Here is a 16533-nt window from a genome sequence, read left to right as displayed (position 1 = left end):
CGGTAATCACCGGGGAGCAAGAAATGGGAGAAGCCTGAAAGGACACTGAGGATGACGGAACCCTAAAAAAACCCCCTTTACTCCTCACCCAAGGCCTTGGGAAAATGAAGTTTTCATCACCTGGCCCTTGAAACTCAGCAGGGGAGGTGCCAGGTAAACAGAAGAACAGAAGGCTAGTGGAAAGGATTTGTAAGGAATTAAAGGCAGGTGTTTCTTAAAGTAGCCCAAGGGCACTTCTTTCAAGGGAACAGGGCTGTTGTTTATTGCCTTGTTGGTTGTATGTAATACCTTGTTTTTACAGCATTGTTTTCTAATTTTTCTAATCTGGGTTTTGCATTGTCATATCTCGTCCCATTTTTAGTGCAATGTTTTTCTAGTTTAGTAATCTGTTTTGTGTCACAGTGAGAAAGGGTGGACTACAAAGTAACTAAAATAATAAAACAAATACCTGAAAGTCTTAGTCCTTTCTAATCCAGATATATATGGGGTGATTATTCATGGGCGAGGGAAATGCACTCTGTACATGCTTTGAGAGATACCCTGTGTTTACAAAGACAGATTCTGGGTTGAACCCTGCAGTATTGAAAATACTGCAGTATTCTATAAAAGGCTCTGGGATGTGGAATGGTATAGCATAATCTGGTCTTGTTGGATCGTGGCAGCTAAGCAGTTTTGGTACTCGGATGGGGGGCCACCAGGGAAGCCTCTGCAGAGGAAAGTCCTGGCAAACCACCTCTGCTTCTCACTCGCCTTGGAAGCCCCTTGTTGGGGTCACCACAAGTCTACTGAGACTTGATAGCATATATGTACATATAGGGATCTCTGTGTGTGTTTGTGTGTAAAAAATAAAGAAGGCAAACAATAGTTACTCAAGAGATACATGTTGCAGAACCAGGTAGGAGGGGAAATCAATAAGGTTCACACCCTGATTCTTCTTGTGTTTAATATTTAAGGATGCCCAAGTGCCCCTCTTCCCTCCCCAACCTTAATGGAGAAATTAAAGACCACAGCACAGAAGAGACAATGGTAAAAAAATCAATACACTTTATTGTTATCTATTAGTGAAAATGCAGCATATTAGATAGGTAGAGAAATAAATAAAGGTGTTTCCATGCAAGCACGTCTCGTATAGAAGGCCTGCTTTCTACGTGTGCTACCGTTTATCTATCCCATTGTTGATTTCTTGAAGAGAATGTTGTGGTAAGAACATCTCTTCAGCAAAGATTATATTGATGTGTTTCCTATGTGTACATCTGGATATCTATGAAGCAGCATGAGAGGGCAACAGCGAAAGCCTCTTGTAAATTGAAACGCTAAACTCCAGCATGAGAAATGCAACTTGGACAACACTTTGAATCACATCCCACCAACAAATATGGACTGTGAGCATCTTGTGCAAGGAAAGGATTCATTGGCCCCAGTTCTTCTAGCCAACTCGAGAACCGTGGTAAGCTTGTGCTATGTTGGCTAATACAAATGTGGCTGTCCTATCCACTCTTCTCCTAACACTAAGCCACTTGGGAATGCCAAAAAGAAACTTGGACAGTTTATGAATCTCGAATCTTAAATTTGCTGTTTGCACACTGGATGGCAAAATGTGAATTTGATGTGTCTTGTACATGTGTTCACTCCGGCTTGAGTTTTGTACATATGAGTCCCAGACTCGGTCTCCACCCTCATAGGGTTGCCAACTCCAAGACAGAAAATTCCTGGAGACTTGCAGGTGGATCCTGGGGAGGACTAAGTTTGGGGAGGTGAGAAACCTCAGCAAGGTATATTCCATAAAGTCCACCTTCCAAAGCAGCCATTTTCTCCAGAGGAATTGATCTCTGTAGTATGGAGATTGGTCCTAATTCTGGGAAATCTCCAAGCTCTACCTAGAGATTGTCAACCCTATGTTGGGAACCACTTTTTAGAAATGGATGAGTTCGTGCAAAATCCCATGCCATCTCTAGAATGACACATGAAACAGTGATAGCTTAAAAAAATAAGGCACCTACTGCAGAGAGAACGGGAATACATCCACTGCTACATATGCATCACACTTTTATTGTACCCTTCCACCAAGGAATTCTGCTGGGGCAGAACAGGAGAACGGTCCAGGAGCAAGCTGAGGAATCCCTTGGCTCTTCAGGCCAGCCTTGCAGGGGCCACGCAGCTGCAATCTGGCACCCGTGGTGCGCATCCATTCCCCCATTGCCTCCTACTGCCACCTGGAGGCAATGCAGAGAGGGGATGACTGATGAGCTGAAACTGGTTATTACTGCTGCTGCAAAATCTGAGCCATTTGGCAGTGGAAGGTATGGCGTAATTACTGGGGCATGCCTTTATTTGTCACTGGTGATCAGTGGCCCTCAGGCAGCAGCCCACCAGGAAATTTCCCAGTGAGTTAAATGACCAGTCTGCCCCTGGAGTTCAGGGGAACATACGTAGTCCTCTGTTTTATCCCTACGAGTTACTTATTGCAAAATGCTAATTTGATGCCCTACATGCAAGGCTCTGCATAGAGGCCCTACACTCCCTCACTTGGTTGCTCTCTGTCCTATGCACAATTATACTTCATACTAATCTACTCTTAGGCTGGGGATAGACAGTAGCTTTTAAGGCAGCTGGAAGAAAGAAGCAGGGACAGTAACTCTATGGTAAAACCACAGAGTTTCCAATGATTCCTAGAGCTACCCTATGTCACTTTCAGGTTTTCCCTGGAAGTGACATCAGCTATATCACATTTTTTTCCTCCCACCATCCCTCAGGGCAGCAGGAAAAGGAGACTGCCAGCAGGAGACTTTCAACATAGTGGGAGGTGTGGAAACCTTATCAATGAAAGCCTCAAGGTTAGACACTTGTTTATTTTGTTGAAATTTGCCAAGTTTCACGACGTGTGCATCATGTGTCATCATTTTTTATTTTTATTATGACTGCAGCCTCAGAAGCTGAAATTGACCCTGGCAGCTCTGGCCAGGTGGAAAGATACAGGTGTTGTTGCCCTTGATGTACACACACTTCTTTGGTCCAGATAAGGATCAGCCCTTTAACTTACTGGGAAAATTCCTGGTGGGCTCCTACCCTGAAGGGTTGCTGTTAGCAGGTGGCAAGTCAAGCCTCAGGAACTTCTGGGCATGGATCCAGCCAAGGGGAGTGGCAATGGGTGGAGCCTCTTCCACTGCCTCCTCCCACACCACTGCTGGCCAGTGATGTCATGGGAGGAGGCAGTAGGAAAGCTTCCACTTACTGTGCTCATTGCCCCTGGCTGATGCTGCAAACACTCCCGGTCCTTTTTAACAGCCCAATTCACCCTTGTTTTTATCTCCCAGTTGTTTCCAAATTTGCTAGTCTAGTAGGTTTTTTAAAATGCTACAAAATCCCAGGAAACTTGTCTACCAGAAGTGGGATGAGTCGATCCACTCTGAGCAGTGATGCTTCTCATGTGTAACTTGATGCATTTGGGCTGGGTGGGTGGTACTTTTGCCTGTCTCCAGCCCATCTTCCAAAGAAAATCCCTCTCTCTGCTTGGTCTTTTCACAGCTCTGCTCGTTCACTCCCCCCAACCACACAAACTCTCGTAGGCATTCCTGCCTGAGTTGTCTCAAAGCCCTCTTCCATTAGCACTCTCTGAAGTGTGACCTTTCAATTCATGCCCTCATTCTCTGCTTGCTTGGTATCACTGTGCTCAACTCCAGTAATCTTGCTTGTTGATCCTTGGAACCAGATGGGCTTGGAGCACTGCTATTAGGCAGAGATCTGGGCAGGAGGCCTGCAAACGAGCCTAATTCTGTGTCACGCAGGCACGCACACACACCCCACACTCCATCAGCCAGCAGAACTGCTATTCTGACAGGCCACATGGTCAAGCTATTAACTACCATCCCAGCACACTGGAAGGCAGGGAGGTGATTAGGAAGTGGGCAGATACGTGCTTTCCATTCCAGAGCCTGGCAGGCAAGCTCCGTCTGCCTTCCCAGCAGTTTTCATTCCTTGTGCCTGAAAAGGGCTTGACCAACCAACCACAAGAGGCTGTTCTGGTGACACTGGCATCTTGCTATATTGGGGTCACTTTAAGCTGCAAAAAGCCTCCATTGGCAAATCCCACAGGAACTGTCTGCTGTACTTACAACCTACTCACACCAACCCAGGCTGCCTTTTTAGATGGTGGAAGATGCCACTCCAGCTGCTAAGCGTAAAAGGCAAGGTGGGCAGGTACTGATGAAGAAGGGAGAGGGGAAGTGTGAGAATGATTCAGGGCTCTGATTAATACTTCTAGCAAACCGGAGATTCTTGCCATCTGAACGGTCGCTGACCTCTTCTAAAACACAGCATGGACCCAGCTGGTTTGCTAATTGCCTTCCACTCTTATAAGTCACAAAGGAGAGAGATGGGGGGGAATACAAGTACCCCAAGTGCCACATTCCCTTATGGACAGCAAGTGTGTGTGTGTGTGTGCGTGTGCACGTGTGTGCACCCATGCATTTATGCATGCTGGGAAGTATCACTTCTCCTTCTGCCTGTGATAGTCACTTCCAACATTGAGCATGGGGATGAGAAGTCCAATCAGCCACCTCTTCCCAAAGACCTCCTGCAGGTTCTTCCTCCAGGGCCGGGCTCGTGCCGCTGTCCCCTTCCGCACTTGGTATCGAGTTTGTCCTCTCAAGATCAACAGCATTTGGTGACAGCAGAAGCCAGCACAGGCAAGTCCAATTCCCAGCCAGAGGTATAGCATGAGGATGACAAACATTTCTGAGCTAAGAAGAGCTCCTACGGAACCACAACCAAGGGAGGGGAGGGGGAAGGAGAGGAGAAAAAGGTTATATCAACATTCCCGCACCATTGTTCACATATATCCAGAAACAACCAAGCTACAGTCCTGGAAATAAAGGGTTGTGCACACATCACAAATGGTGGTTTTTTGTGGTCTGGGATGAGTGTGATCCAGGAGCACAGCAAATATTCATAGGATACTAGAGGATGGTGGATTGAACCATGAGAGAGATTTGTAACTCATCTTTAGAGTTTGACCTCTATCTGCTGCTTAGAGATAGCAGATAGAGTCCTCAACATGGTGCCCATGGATACCCAGGCACCGGCTGATATGTTTCCTGACATCAACTGGTTTCTTCTCCAAAGCTACTGTTTCCCAAAGCAATGAGCCACCAATCCTGTCTTTCCTCTGTTTCTTTAGGTTAGGAGGTGGTACAGAAAAGTTCTGGAGGTATTACTTGTATATGCGTATATCTCTTTCTAAGAACGAGCCAATGCATGTTCACTTAACAAATTAAACCAGCTACCAGTACCCAGATAAATGTGGGGTTTAAATCACATATTCAGTTGTACATGTGTGAGTGTAACATGAGAATTACTCAATGCGTGCATAAAGAAAAATGAAATGTACACTGTACACGAATTGTATGTATATTCATTATAGCTCGTAAACAGGGCTAGTGTAACTTGTGAACAGGGTGTCATTGTATGATTTGAGAGAAGAATCTCTGGCCTGATTAAGGTATGAGAGACAGCAGGAGGCTTTCGTCATGACCGTATTTAATTCCCCTCTTTGGGACTCAGCATGTTTTTAGAGATGCCAAACTCTGACAGTTTGAGGCTGAGATGTTAATTCCACCATAAGAGCATGTGGACTGGAGATTACTGCCAGAACGGAGTCTAGAGACATTTGGCACATATGTAATGGAAATGTGAATTGGTTCACTAGGCAAATTGAAATAGACCTTGGCTGTCTACTCTGGCTGTGGAAGCCTCCTTCCGCCGATCTTTCATCTGGGCATATGTTTTCTGCATTTCTGTGCATTGCCCTCACTGGCACACCTCCACTGGCCCATTTAGTCTGCATCACCAGTCCTGTGACATATTCTGTTTACTGTACACACAGATGTCCTTCTCTCATAATAACCACTCATTTCTTCTTCAGTGGATTTTGTTTTTTTTTTAAAAACTGTGCTAAATTTGCACACGGCAAAATCATATGCTCCTTCTATATAGTGTTAAATTTGCACAGAGGAGGGGTGTGAAAACTGGGGGATGACCTTGAAAAGATGTCCCTGCGTAAAGTAGGTGGCTGCATGCAAAAGCAGGTTAGGATTTAGCTAGAACTAACTTCTGTTAATGAGAAGCAAACAGGCAGACTTGCCCACGCTGATTTTTAAAAGATAGACCTATGACCATGGAAAAAACTGAGAAAAAGAGGCAGAAAAAAATGGAGTGGGAAGCACGGAAAAGTTATTGCCCAAAGAATGCTAGAGAAATGGGGCATCATAGTAAAGTTGTTACTTCTTGGGGAAGGTATTAACATTCCCATTCAGAAATCCAGAAACAAGACAAGTCTTCAGTGCTTCTTGTTCAAACTGTTAAAATAACATCAAATCACCCAGGGCAGATGTGCCAGGAGAAGAAACTTCGAGGGTTCTCCCCAAAATAAAACTGTTAATGGGTTCTCAAATGATGTAATTTGTAGCTAGAGGCACATATTCCTCCTCTCAATTTATACAGTAGGTTGAAACACTCTATTTATTTATTTATTTAATTATTTATTTGCTTGCTTGCTTGTTTAAAATGTTTATTAGCCTCCTTGCTACCAAGCAGGAACTCAGGGAGGCTTTACACCAAATTCTAACCAGAAATCATATCTCTTTCACTGATTCTAATTTATTGGGTATCCCTGTAATACAACTTCAGTTCATTGTTTTGAAAGCTATGTGCTCGCTTGGAGTGATCAAGCTATAGAGGATATTCACAGTGTTACCTGTTTTTAGTCAAGTCTTGTAGAGAATCTCACATATACTGGAATCCAATAACCGGCCAACTAAACACTCGCTGAGGATTGGGGTTTGTGGTTCTGGAACTGCAGCCATCCATGCTACATGGAACCATTTTTAAATGAAGGGGACTTTCAAAGTTAGATCATGATATGTTCACTTTTGACTCTTGAGTTTGGAGTCTGCTTCTCAAAGATAAAAAAGAGGTTTAAAATCCAGCTAGGCATGCCCATGCTCTTGAGCACAGCTCAGGTTGATATTTGGACCTTAAACTGTCTATTTTACAAGCATCTTTCAAACAAATGCTTTTTCCCCTTTGCTTTCAGAGAAACATCTTCCATTCTCTGACACAGAATTTTTATTTGTTTTTTGCTGGGCAACAATACTGATGTAATTGAAACTAGGCCAATTTATACCCACTTTTTCAAAGGGTGCTAGATCTTGAATATTGTTCCCTTGATCCAGAGAAATATGGACTTTGCTAAAAGGAACACCCACACAGATCTGCTACCTCTGTGAGGATACGCTAGACAGCTATTGCAGGCAAGGAAATTCGTTGCATGTTGGAACTTCCTCAATGTCAAGAAAATATTAGCCTAGGGCTAGTTTGATTTTGATCAGATTTCGAAGAAGCATTGTAGCTTAATTGTGATCATATTCTAAACTGGTCATTCGGGTGTTCTTCTGTACAGTGTGAGTCAAGGATTGGGCTTGGGGTTGTAGTGACAGTGAGAAATGGGGGAGAGGCACCGATGGCTCTTCGTATAGATTCACTGGTTTAATTCATTAGATTCATTTTTAGCATTCATTCATAGATTCATTTCTAGCTGCAAAAAGATGACAGATAAATTGGAGGGTCTTGAGAAGCATTGCACTGATTTATTTTACCTATATGTTGTTGTTCTTTTTAAAAAGCTCAGAGTAGTTTATGTGGGGTTCCCAGCGGGTCCCCTCAATCCATTTAGATTCCAGAAAGTTGCAGCACTGGCTGTTTCCAAACCATGATGAATATATATCGCTACAAATAGAGAGAGACTGTATGCAAACCAGATAACCATATATGTATCTGGGTTGAAAATAAATAATGATGGTCAGTTTGAAGTCTTCTTACAAGACAGGAGCTCTCTGGATTCCAACAGATCGTGTTGGCTCAAATTCAGCCAATTATACCATGATATTACTGCAGTTATTCTGAACGTCTTTGCCCTCTGTCCTTCATGCAGCACTGCTAATTTAGATTAAGATGGTTTAGTTTTGACTTACTGGCTAAATCAGAAAACAAATTATTATATCAATTGTTCTGCTACTTTCTATTGAGCGAGGAATAGGAATTTACTATCAGAAATAACAAGGTGTCTTTCATTAAACAGGTACTTCCTGCCAGAGCTGTTTTGGCATGATAGTAGCTTTCTCTGCAGTGTTGATGCATTTAGACTATGTCTGCTAAGAGTGATCAGAAGAGAAATTGCCACCTCCAGTATATGTAGTTTTCACCTTCAAGCATATCCATTAGTCATGACTAGAGATGGGCACAAACAGCAATAAGAACTAAAAAAAAGCCACAAACAGCCCAATCTGCTGTTCACAAACAAGCTGTTCATGAGGCCCCATTCTAAACAAACAGGTAGTCATTGCAAGCCTCATTTGTTGCTGTTCGTCAAGCCAGGCAGTCTGGCACCTGCAATCAATTCCCTTGGCAACTTAGGCAGGGATTGTCTGAACTCTGTCTGAACTCCTGCTGTTGCCCTGGAAAGCCCAATCTAAGTCCAATTTAGCTTTATAGGCCGGTCTTCCTTCCAAGTGTGGACTGGAGCTCCAAATTTATTACAAGAGGAAATGACCAGGGGGGAGGGGGGCTCCCAGCTCTGGCTTTCAGAGAGAGACAGCTGATGTTTGAGAGACAGGATGAGTGCATTGGAGCTTGAATTTTCTTTGTGTGTGGTGGGATAGGGATCTACCCCTTCAGGTTCCAGGGCTGTTGCCAGGCTCTGGGGCCAAGCTATTATTTATTATTGGTACATTTCCTGCTGCCTGCTCAGGTAGGGTTTCTGGGAGTGGTGTGGTAGGGATCCTGATGGCTGGAGGAGAGCCTGCTGGCCCCCACGAACAACTAACATGTTTGTGAACATGATCATGTTCATCAATGTTCATTGTTCGAACACCATGTTCATTTTTTTTCCTGTTCGTGCCCATGTCTAGTCATGACTAACTTCAGAGCCCCTGATTTCAACAGAATAGGTTCAACTAAGGTCCAGACTAGATGTGACACGTTTTCTTGGCAGACTTTTGTTATGGGTGGTTTGCTATTGCCTTCCCCAGTCATCTACACTTTACTGCCAGGAAACTGGGTACTCATTTTACCAACCCTGGAAGGATGGGAGGCTGAATCAACCTTGAGCCGGCTACCTGAACCTGGCTTCCACCTGGATTGAACTCAGGTAATGAGCAGAGCTTGGACTGCAGTACTGCAGCTTACCACTCTGCGCCACAGGGCTCCGTCTTCCTTCCCTTAACTCCTTCAATTCATGCATTTTTCTCAAATTTCTTCTCATTCCTGCTACCTTTAGAGACAAGATGAGAAAAGGGGCCTATAGCAATGGAGCACCGGAAGGCACGAAGGGGGTGAGGAGGGTTCCACTGTTCTTATCTAGATGCACCTTTTGGTATAACCTAACCCCACTTTACAAGCAAGTGGAATGAACAGCATATTTCCTAGGCTGACTCAAACTTTCTTTAGATCAGCAAGATAAGCTGAACAAATAAACAATAATATTAGTCCTAGTGAGTGCTGTATGGGACTATATCAGTGCAGTGGTATTTCACAATGGGCAGCAATTCTATAGGTATAAAAATAAGAGAACAATAACAAATGTATCTGCACATTAAGAAGCTTAAGTTAGGTAGTCTACACAGAGGAAAACACTAGACCAGAATTTTATCTAATGTAAATAGATAGACTTTGTGCTGTTCCTGAGAATCTCCTGGTATCCCAGGAACAAAATTTGAGAGAGCAAAATGGACTGCAGCTGAAGGAAGAAGTGGAATTGTCAACGCTTCTTGAGAAATCATAAATGCACTTAACTCTCTGGGACAACATGGTTAGATACAGGCCGCCACATCAATCGCTCCTGGAACTCTGATGCAAAATCATTTGACCAAGTAGCCTGAGAAACATCCCAAAGGCACTGGGCAATTAGGCATTGTGATAAACAGGAATGGTACTTGCATTGTTACACTGTTATGGGGCTACATAAAGAAATGTATGAAACTCAAATCAATCAGGAAATGTGGATAAATGAGACCGAGATATTGAGAATTCTGGCATAGAGCAATGGATGCTATTTAAAAAGTTTTCAACAATATTCATCACAATATTTACATAACTATCAAACCTCACATCAGTAACTCCTTCAGGGTTTTCTAGAGACCTTTTATAATGTTACTACTTTGACCTGAAGATTATATCCCAGGAAAATGTTGGTAAGAAAAGTCAGAATTATTCTCTTCCAAACCTCTGTCAATAAGAGCTGTTGGAGAATTATATTAGAAAACTAGTTCTACGCCTCCCATTTTAGCAGGGATCACTCGAGAGTTCCCCTCCCCCCACTCTGGTTCCACCTATAAGATATTAAATAAATCCTTCAGTTGCCATCCCCCACTTTCATAGACTGTAAATAAAATCAAAAAGAGTCCAGTAGCACCTTTAAGACTAACCAACTTTATTGTAGCATAAGCTTTCGAGAATCACAGTTCTGTTTGTCAGATGCATCTGATGAAGAGAACTGTGATTCTCGAAAGCTTATGCTACAATAAAATTAGTTAGTCTTAAAGGTGCTACTGGACTCTTTTTGATTTTGCTACTGCAGACTAACACGGCTAACTCCTCTGCATCTGTAAATAAAATGGCTTCTTCCAATTCAGATTCAAAACAGTTCCTAGACTTGCCTCATTAGGAAAATTAACACAATGTAAGAAGAGCAAACCAACATTTTATTTCCAACAGTGGACCATCAACCAATGCTTTTAAGTAGTCCACCAGCCAGGTGGCAATAGTTTTCCTTTACTGTCCCCCCCACCCTAACCACTGGTATTCAGAGCTATATTGTTTATGATCATGGAGCATTTAGCTAGCATTGCTAGTAACTACAGTCTTCCATGATTTTTAAAATCCTTTTTTCTAAAATCATCTATGTTGGTGGCCATCCACAACAGCTCGTTATAATGCACACAGCTGTTGAGCAAGTCATTCTAGGAGCCATTCACCATCACCTTCTACAGTCAGTGTTATTCTTCTATCTTTGTCAGGCCCTATTAGTTTCAGCAGGCATCATGAACTCTAAAGATTAGGCAACAGATCCGGTTCCTTTGGAAAGCAATGAACAGGCATCCCTAATTTCTCTGCTGTGAGATGGACTTGAAAGAGTGAATTGGAAATCTGGAGAGAAATGTTAATTGGAAGCCCTTTCACTGCTCAGGCTCTGGTGGCAAATGCACACAGAGGTTTTACCAGGAAAGGCTGTGAGCTTCATTTGAGGTCATCTTTATAACAGTCACTGGCCTGGAAGAGCTGAATCTTTTGTTTCCTCTTCCCAAGTGGAACATCTTTCCTAAGCCCCTTACTTGAAAATGCATATAGTTTCTTAATCTCTTGCTTGACGTAAGCAAATAAACAGCTGAAAATTTTATGTTGATGATTCATTCAGAACAAAGTTGGCAACAGCTGGATATAAGGCAGCACTCTCTCATTCTCCCTCAATCAGCTCCCACACATTTTAGCCTCTGAATTTACTTTTCTTCCAGATAGACATGAAGCAAATGATGGTTATATGATATATGTTTATAGTTCACACTATTATTGCCTGGGTTTGTCAGAAATGCTGTGTCATGCTGGCAATGTTTTGGGATACTAGCAGGGATTTCAAATCCACTCTAGCCTACCTAAGCTATAATTCTTTGGGTCATAAGAAATTTGCTTCAGCAGGACATGCTGAGATAGATGGACCAACATAAAAAAGCCATTTCCTCTCTCTCCCCTTCAGGCCATTTCTCATCTCAAATATAATGGGGGAAATTGTCAAGGAAAAAAAGATGGGCCAGCGGTGAAATTTTGCTACTCTTTGTGTCATTAGCATTAGATAATGGTCTTAAATTTAAGCAGCCTCTAAAATAATGCTACTGGACTGATCAGAATCTGAATTAATGGCATGGCTTCCGAGGTATCAGTACTAATTGGGGCAGTGCTACTACCACTCCCAGGTACACTATTGTCGTGATCAAGGGTTAGCTCATGGGAAGGCTGATGAAGAATGAACTGTAGAATCTGGGAGCTAAGATCCCTGATGAGATCACTTCTCCTCTACTTGGTAATGCCTGAGCACAGACCAAACAGCAGAATGAACCTGGCAAGCTTTTAGTTTAAGAAATCCATCCAACTTAAAAAATAAATAAATCTCAGAGTAAAGAACATCCTAAAAATAATATTGCAGGAGGGAAGCTGCCTTTACATAGCTGTCCAAGTATATTGATGTTTGTGTACTTATTACTTCTACAAATTCACCCTGCTATAAAAAAACTGGTTGGATTCATTTGGCCTTAGTCATTACAAACAATATAGATTTTTTAAAATGAAAACAGGCTACAGTCAACTTGCCTACGGATCATCTAAATCCTAATATATAGACTGTGACCTTTCCCCAATCTTTCCTTGGCTGTTCAGTGCTAACAGCAGCTTCCTCTGAAGTATTCTAGTCAATAAACTAAGGGAACACAATGCATTCAGATAGCAAGCTGGTTGCTGAGGAAATCTCATTTTATACAGCCATTTTCAGAACATCACATGCATATGAGTGTACCCAGAGTGTGCACAGATGTGTTTTCAGTGGCCCTCATTTTTCTTGTCTTCTTGTTTCTGATTTATTCTTGAAACTGCATACAGAGAACAATGATGGGAGTTACTTGAAACCTTGGTCAAAAGAAACAAGAAGCTGAGCTGAGGCAGAGAGGACAGTGTGGGAAGAGGGGTAGAAAGTGTGGCAATAAAGCAGCATGCTAGCAGGGTCCATTGGATCATGACTGAAAAGGTCAGAGTTGGAATTTCTTTCAAACTTGCTCCCCAGAGCCTTTACTAGCCTCGCTTAGTTGGGCATGTCACATTGCTTCTGCTTCTCTCCCTCTGCTGGGAAATACAAACCCAGCAAAGCTTCAAGTGATTGTTTGCTGATATTGATTTTCTATATCTGCTGTTCCTGCATTTGTAGTAGGAAGATGCATGGTGTTTGGAATGGGGGCACAGCTAAAGTCCAGGCCAATGGAAAGAAGCCGTTGGGAAGCCATGCTACCAATCTCTGTGCAGGACATAACAAAAACCCTTCCAGTCCCTTTCACTGTGCGCTAAATGTCTTGTGTAGATGACAGCCTTGTATTGGTTCTCCTTGACTCACCCTCTGGAATTGCTTTTCTTAGAACTTAATAAATTATAAATAGGCAGCCCTGGCTGCAGCCTGGGGAAGGTCTTCACCTCCATTTCAAGATGGCCTTTGTTCAGCACTCTGATTGGAGATGGCTCCGTCAAAGCACTAAGTAATTCCAATAAGAGCTCCATGAAGAAGAGGCATTCCTCATAGTCTGCATATGGTTCCCCCACCCTTCCACCCACAGTAATATTGTCTTTTACAAAGAGATGCGGGGAGGGAAATGGGCAGGATGAAGCCAACATTTCCCTTTTCTTTAAAGGTAAGGGGATACTTACCTGAGAAGAACTGGCTGATGGAATGAGGCAGGAGAGTAAGGAAAGCCAAAGGGTTGTTAAAGGATGTAGAGAGCACTGCCGAAATGTAAGCCACCCCAGCCACAAGGGAATCGAGGCAAGCCAAAGAAGTGTACAGGCAGAACATGATGAAGTTCCGCATGTTCCTGCTACCAATGCAGTTCCCTGTGAAAAAACAGTGATGGTCATGCCTTTGAGTGACTCTGACACAAAGTCTACAGAAGTGAGTGCCAGGCAAAGCTGAGCCAGGGGTCCTGCTTGCATCTGGCCAGTTGGCCGCCCCTTCGCCTCCTGGTCCCAAGTTTGGGCCTTTGCTCAGATCCTCTGGGGAGTTCTGGATCACCAGGATGTAGTTGCCAAGAGCATTGGCAGAGAGGAAAAGGAAGAGGGCTCCATGCAGCAGAGCAGAGGAGAACAGTGGGGTGGCAGAAGGGTCCTTAAACATGCTGGGGATGAAGAGGAAGAGCTGGAGGACGAAGGTCACCACAGAGATGCACAGGAAGTAGGCTGGAGCAACCACATTGAGGAACCTGAGAACTAACATTGTAGATCACATTCCTGCAGGGGAGAGCAAGGAGAGAAGAAGCATTACCGCCTGGCCTCATAGACGGCTCCCTCCATTTCCCATTCCAAGGATTCCCCACCCACCCCAGTCTGCTCCTGGCTCTCAGTGTCTGGCCCCTCCCTCGCTGCTTCACTCACCCCCCTCTCCAGTGCAAACCCCACCCCCACTCGAAAGGGAAGGCTGGCTCTTTACTCTCCCAGCTTCAGGTCTAGGTCCCGGGAACCGATACGCCCCGGTACGCCCGGGTCTGCAGTCTCCAGAGAGAGTCTCTCTTGGGTTGGCCAGTCTGCTGGAACCCAGCTGCCCCTGCCGCTTCCTAACCCAGGAATTCCTATTCGATGTTGGGTCCATTGGTTATTATTATGGCCCTGCTTGATAGATGCGGGGGGGGGGGAGCGATTCTAATCCACTGCAGTACGGATCGAAAGCAACGCTCTAATTCGAGTTTTCCTGCCGCCCGGCTGCAGATTACCTCCACGGCCGTTGTCCTGACCCGCGCCTCATTAGGCAGTACACAACACAGCTGCTTAAGTGCCGCCGGGCTCCTGCGGTGCGTAAGGAACTCTGCAAAGGAGCCCCTCTGTGTGAGTGTGTGACAGTGTTTCGCTCTGCCTGCCTCTGTGTGTGTGTGCGCGCGTGTGCGTCTGGCCTCGCTGTGCAGTCAATGCACATTATCAAATAAAGCAGTCAAACACTCACTCCCACCCGCCCCCGGCGCTGGGGCGCACAGACACCCAAACATGGAGGTGTTCCCGCAAAGCTAGCGCTTCCCCCTTCCTCCCCACCCACCCCTCTACACAGCCTCTCTCCGCTAAGCTTTCTCTTCGGAAACAAATCCGGGTACGACACATATTTTAAAATGTAGAAGATTCGGGTTGGGTGTTTTAATTACTGGAAATAGTAACGAATAGAGAAGTCGGTCCTAGCAGCCGCTGCTTCCCTCCTTTCCTCCCTCCAAACGCAAACTTAAGAGCTGGATTCTTATGGGAAGAGGCTTAGCTCTTTGCACATCAGCCCTTCGCGCTTCCACGACCTGGTAGCCGCTGGGAACTTTTCTGTGCCCGCGCTTCAGCCCTGGCTGGCCGGTGACTTCAGGAGAGCCCTGCCAGGAGTCGTCGTTTCCCGGCTCTGCACATTCACTTGCCCCAGGCTGGTCTGCAAATAACCCGGCAAGCAACCCCCGAGCCCGCCGCCTTCGGGGCTGTCCCCCCCCCCCCACCGCGTATTTACCTGGATGTTGGGGGAATGAAAGGAAGCCGCTGTCCCTTCAGCACCGGCCGCCCTGCGCGTCGCGGAGGCTCAGGCCAGCTGCCTTCTTTTTCACAGCAGCCGGCAATGTGAACAGCAGAGGCGCCGAGGGAGCTCCCGTGAGCAGCACCGCTATACCACCCGCCACGCAGGGCTCAGTGGGGAGCCCTCCCCTCCTCGGCCCCGGCAGGATCCGCCTTCGCTTTAGACAGGGGAGCTGTCCGTCCCTTCAGCACCCCGAAGGCAGCGCTGTGGGGAGCTGTCCCTTCAGCACCACCGAGAGCAGCGCCCTCCGGAATGGCGGGACAGAAGAGCTCTCAGAGCACATCCCAAAGACATGCACCTATGCCTGGAGTCCCCCTGGCCAGCCTCTCCCGCAGAAGCCCGGGCCACCTCTTCCTGAACGCCCCAGAAAGTATTGAGCCTTCGAGTGGACAAGGAGGAAACTGACCCCCTCCTATTCTCAACCATCTCCTGCTCCCTGCTAGCACAACAATCTGGCGCTCTCCAACAGCTGCCAGATGCTACCCCTCCCCCGTCCCGTCCCCACAAAGCAAAGGTCAGAAAGTTTGAGGGGGTGTTATTATGTCTTTTAGATATAGTAAAAATCCAGAGTCTGGGACAGAGTTTATTCTAGCATGTAGTGGGAAAATAAGTCAGGAAGCAAGTGTTTGTGCATCCAGGGTTTTAATAAGGAGCTGGGCTCTTCTCTTAACAAGGAACAGATGAAGAAAAAGAAGGCAAGAAACAGTAAAAGGAAGATGAATATGGTTTCCTTTTCATTTTCATAACCTTCACACTAATAATGTATTCTGGGACTAAATACTTGATTGGTCAAAGGTTTCCACTGACACCTACTGAATACTGCTTAAATAGTATATACAGAACACAGCTGTACAAACACAGAAGAGCACAAAGTTGTGATAATGCTGCCTCTCTTATTTTGTTGGACACATTAACACTTCTTTTGTTTCAGGGTGTCAGAGCATCATTGCCTGAGACTAGGTGGTATGAACAGTAGAGTTTGCTAGCCATGGAGAAAATCCCTTTAAGCCACACCTGTTTCCTTGCTTTGATTCTGGGTTCTGGCCCGGGAATCCCATTCAACAAGTGGTGGCATACTGTGATGCTTGGTTTGGATGAGGGTTTCCAATACTGCCTTGGTGCTGATGAAGACATCAGTGCAACGA

At 45.0% G+C, this 16533-nt stretch overlaps 1 protein-coding gene across 3 annotated transcripts; it reads right to left on the bottom strand.

Moving 5' to 3' along the window:
* Positions 1-1021: 1021 nt before the first annotated feature.
* Positions 1022-15773, bottom strand: ZDHHC22 (zinc finger DHHC-type palmitoyltransferase 22). 3 transcript variants are annotated; one of them, XM_054972631.1, is made up of 3 exons: positions 15326-15773; positions 13513-14088; positions 1022-4752 (listed from the first exon to the last, which is right to left on the bottom strand). In XM_054972631.1, the coding sequence occupies exons 2-3, from the start codon at positions 14072-14074 to the stop codon at positions 4487-4489; spliced, it is 828 nt and encodes a 275-aa protein (XP_054828606.1). In that variant the 5' UTR covers positions 14075-14088; positions 15326-15773; the 3' UTR covers positions 1022-4486. The 3 variants fall into 3 exon arrangements, with proteins under 3 accessions (XP_054828606.1, XP_054828608.1, XP_054828607.1); XM_054972633.1 differs by lacking the exon at positions 15326-15773 and adding an exon at positions 15129-15277; XM_054972632.1 differs by lacking the exon at positions 15326-15773 and adding an exon at positions 14568-14772.
* Positions 15774-16533: the final 760 nt, after the last annotated feature.

The sequence above is a fragment of the Eublepharis macularius genome, chromosome 2, assembly GCF_028583425.1.
Source record: "Eublepharis macularius isolate TG4126 chromosome 2, MPM_Emac_v1.0, whole genome shotgun sequence".
Classification (NCBI taxonomy): Eukaryota; Metazoa; Chordata; class Lepidosauria; order Squamata; family Eublepharidae; genus Eublepharis; species Eublepharis macularius.
The sequence above is the reverse complement of the archived record's forward strand: the minus strand, read 5'-3'. Positions and strand labels throughout refer to the sequence as shown.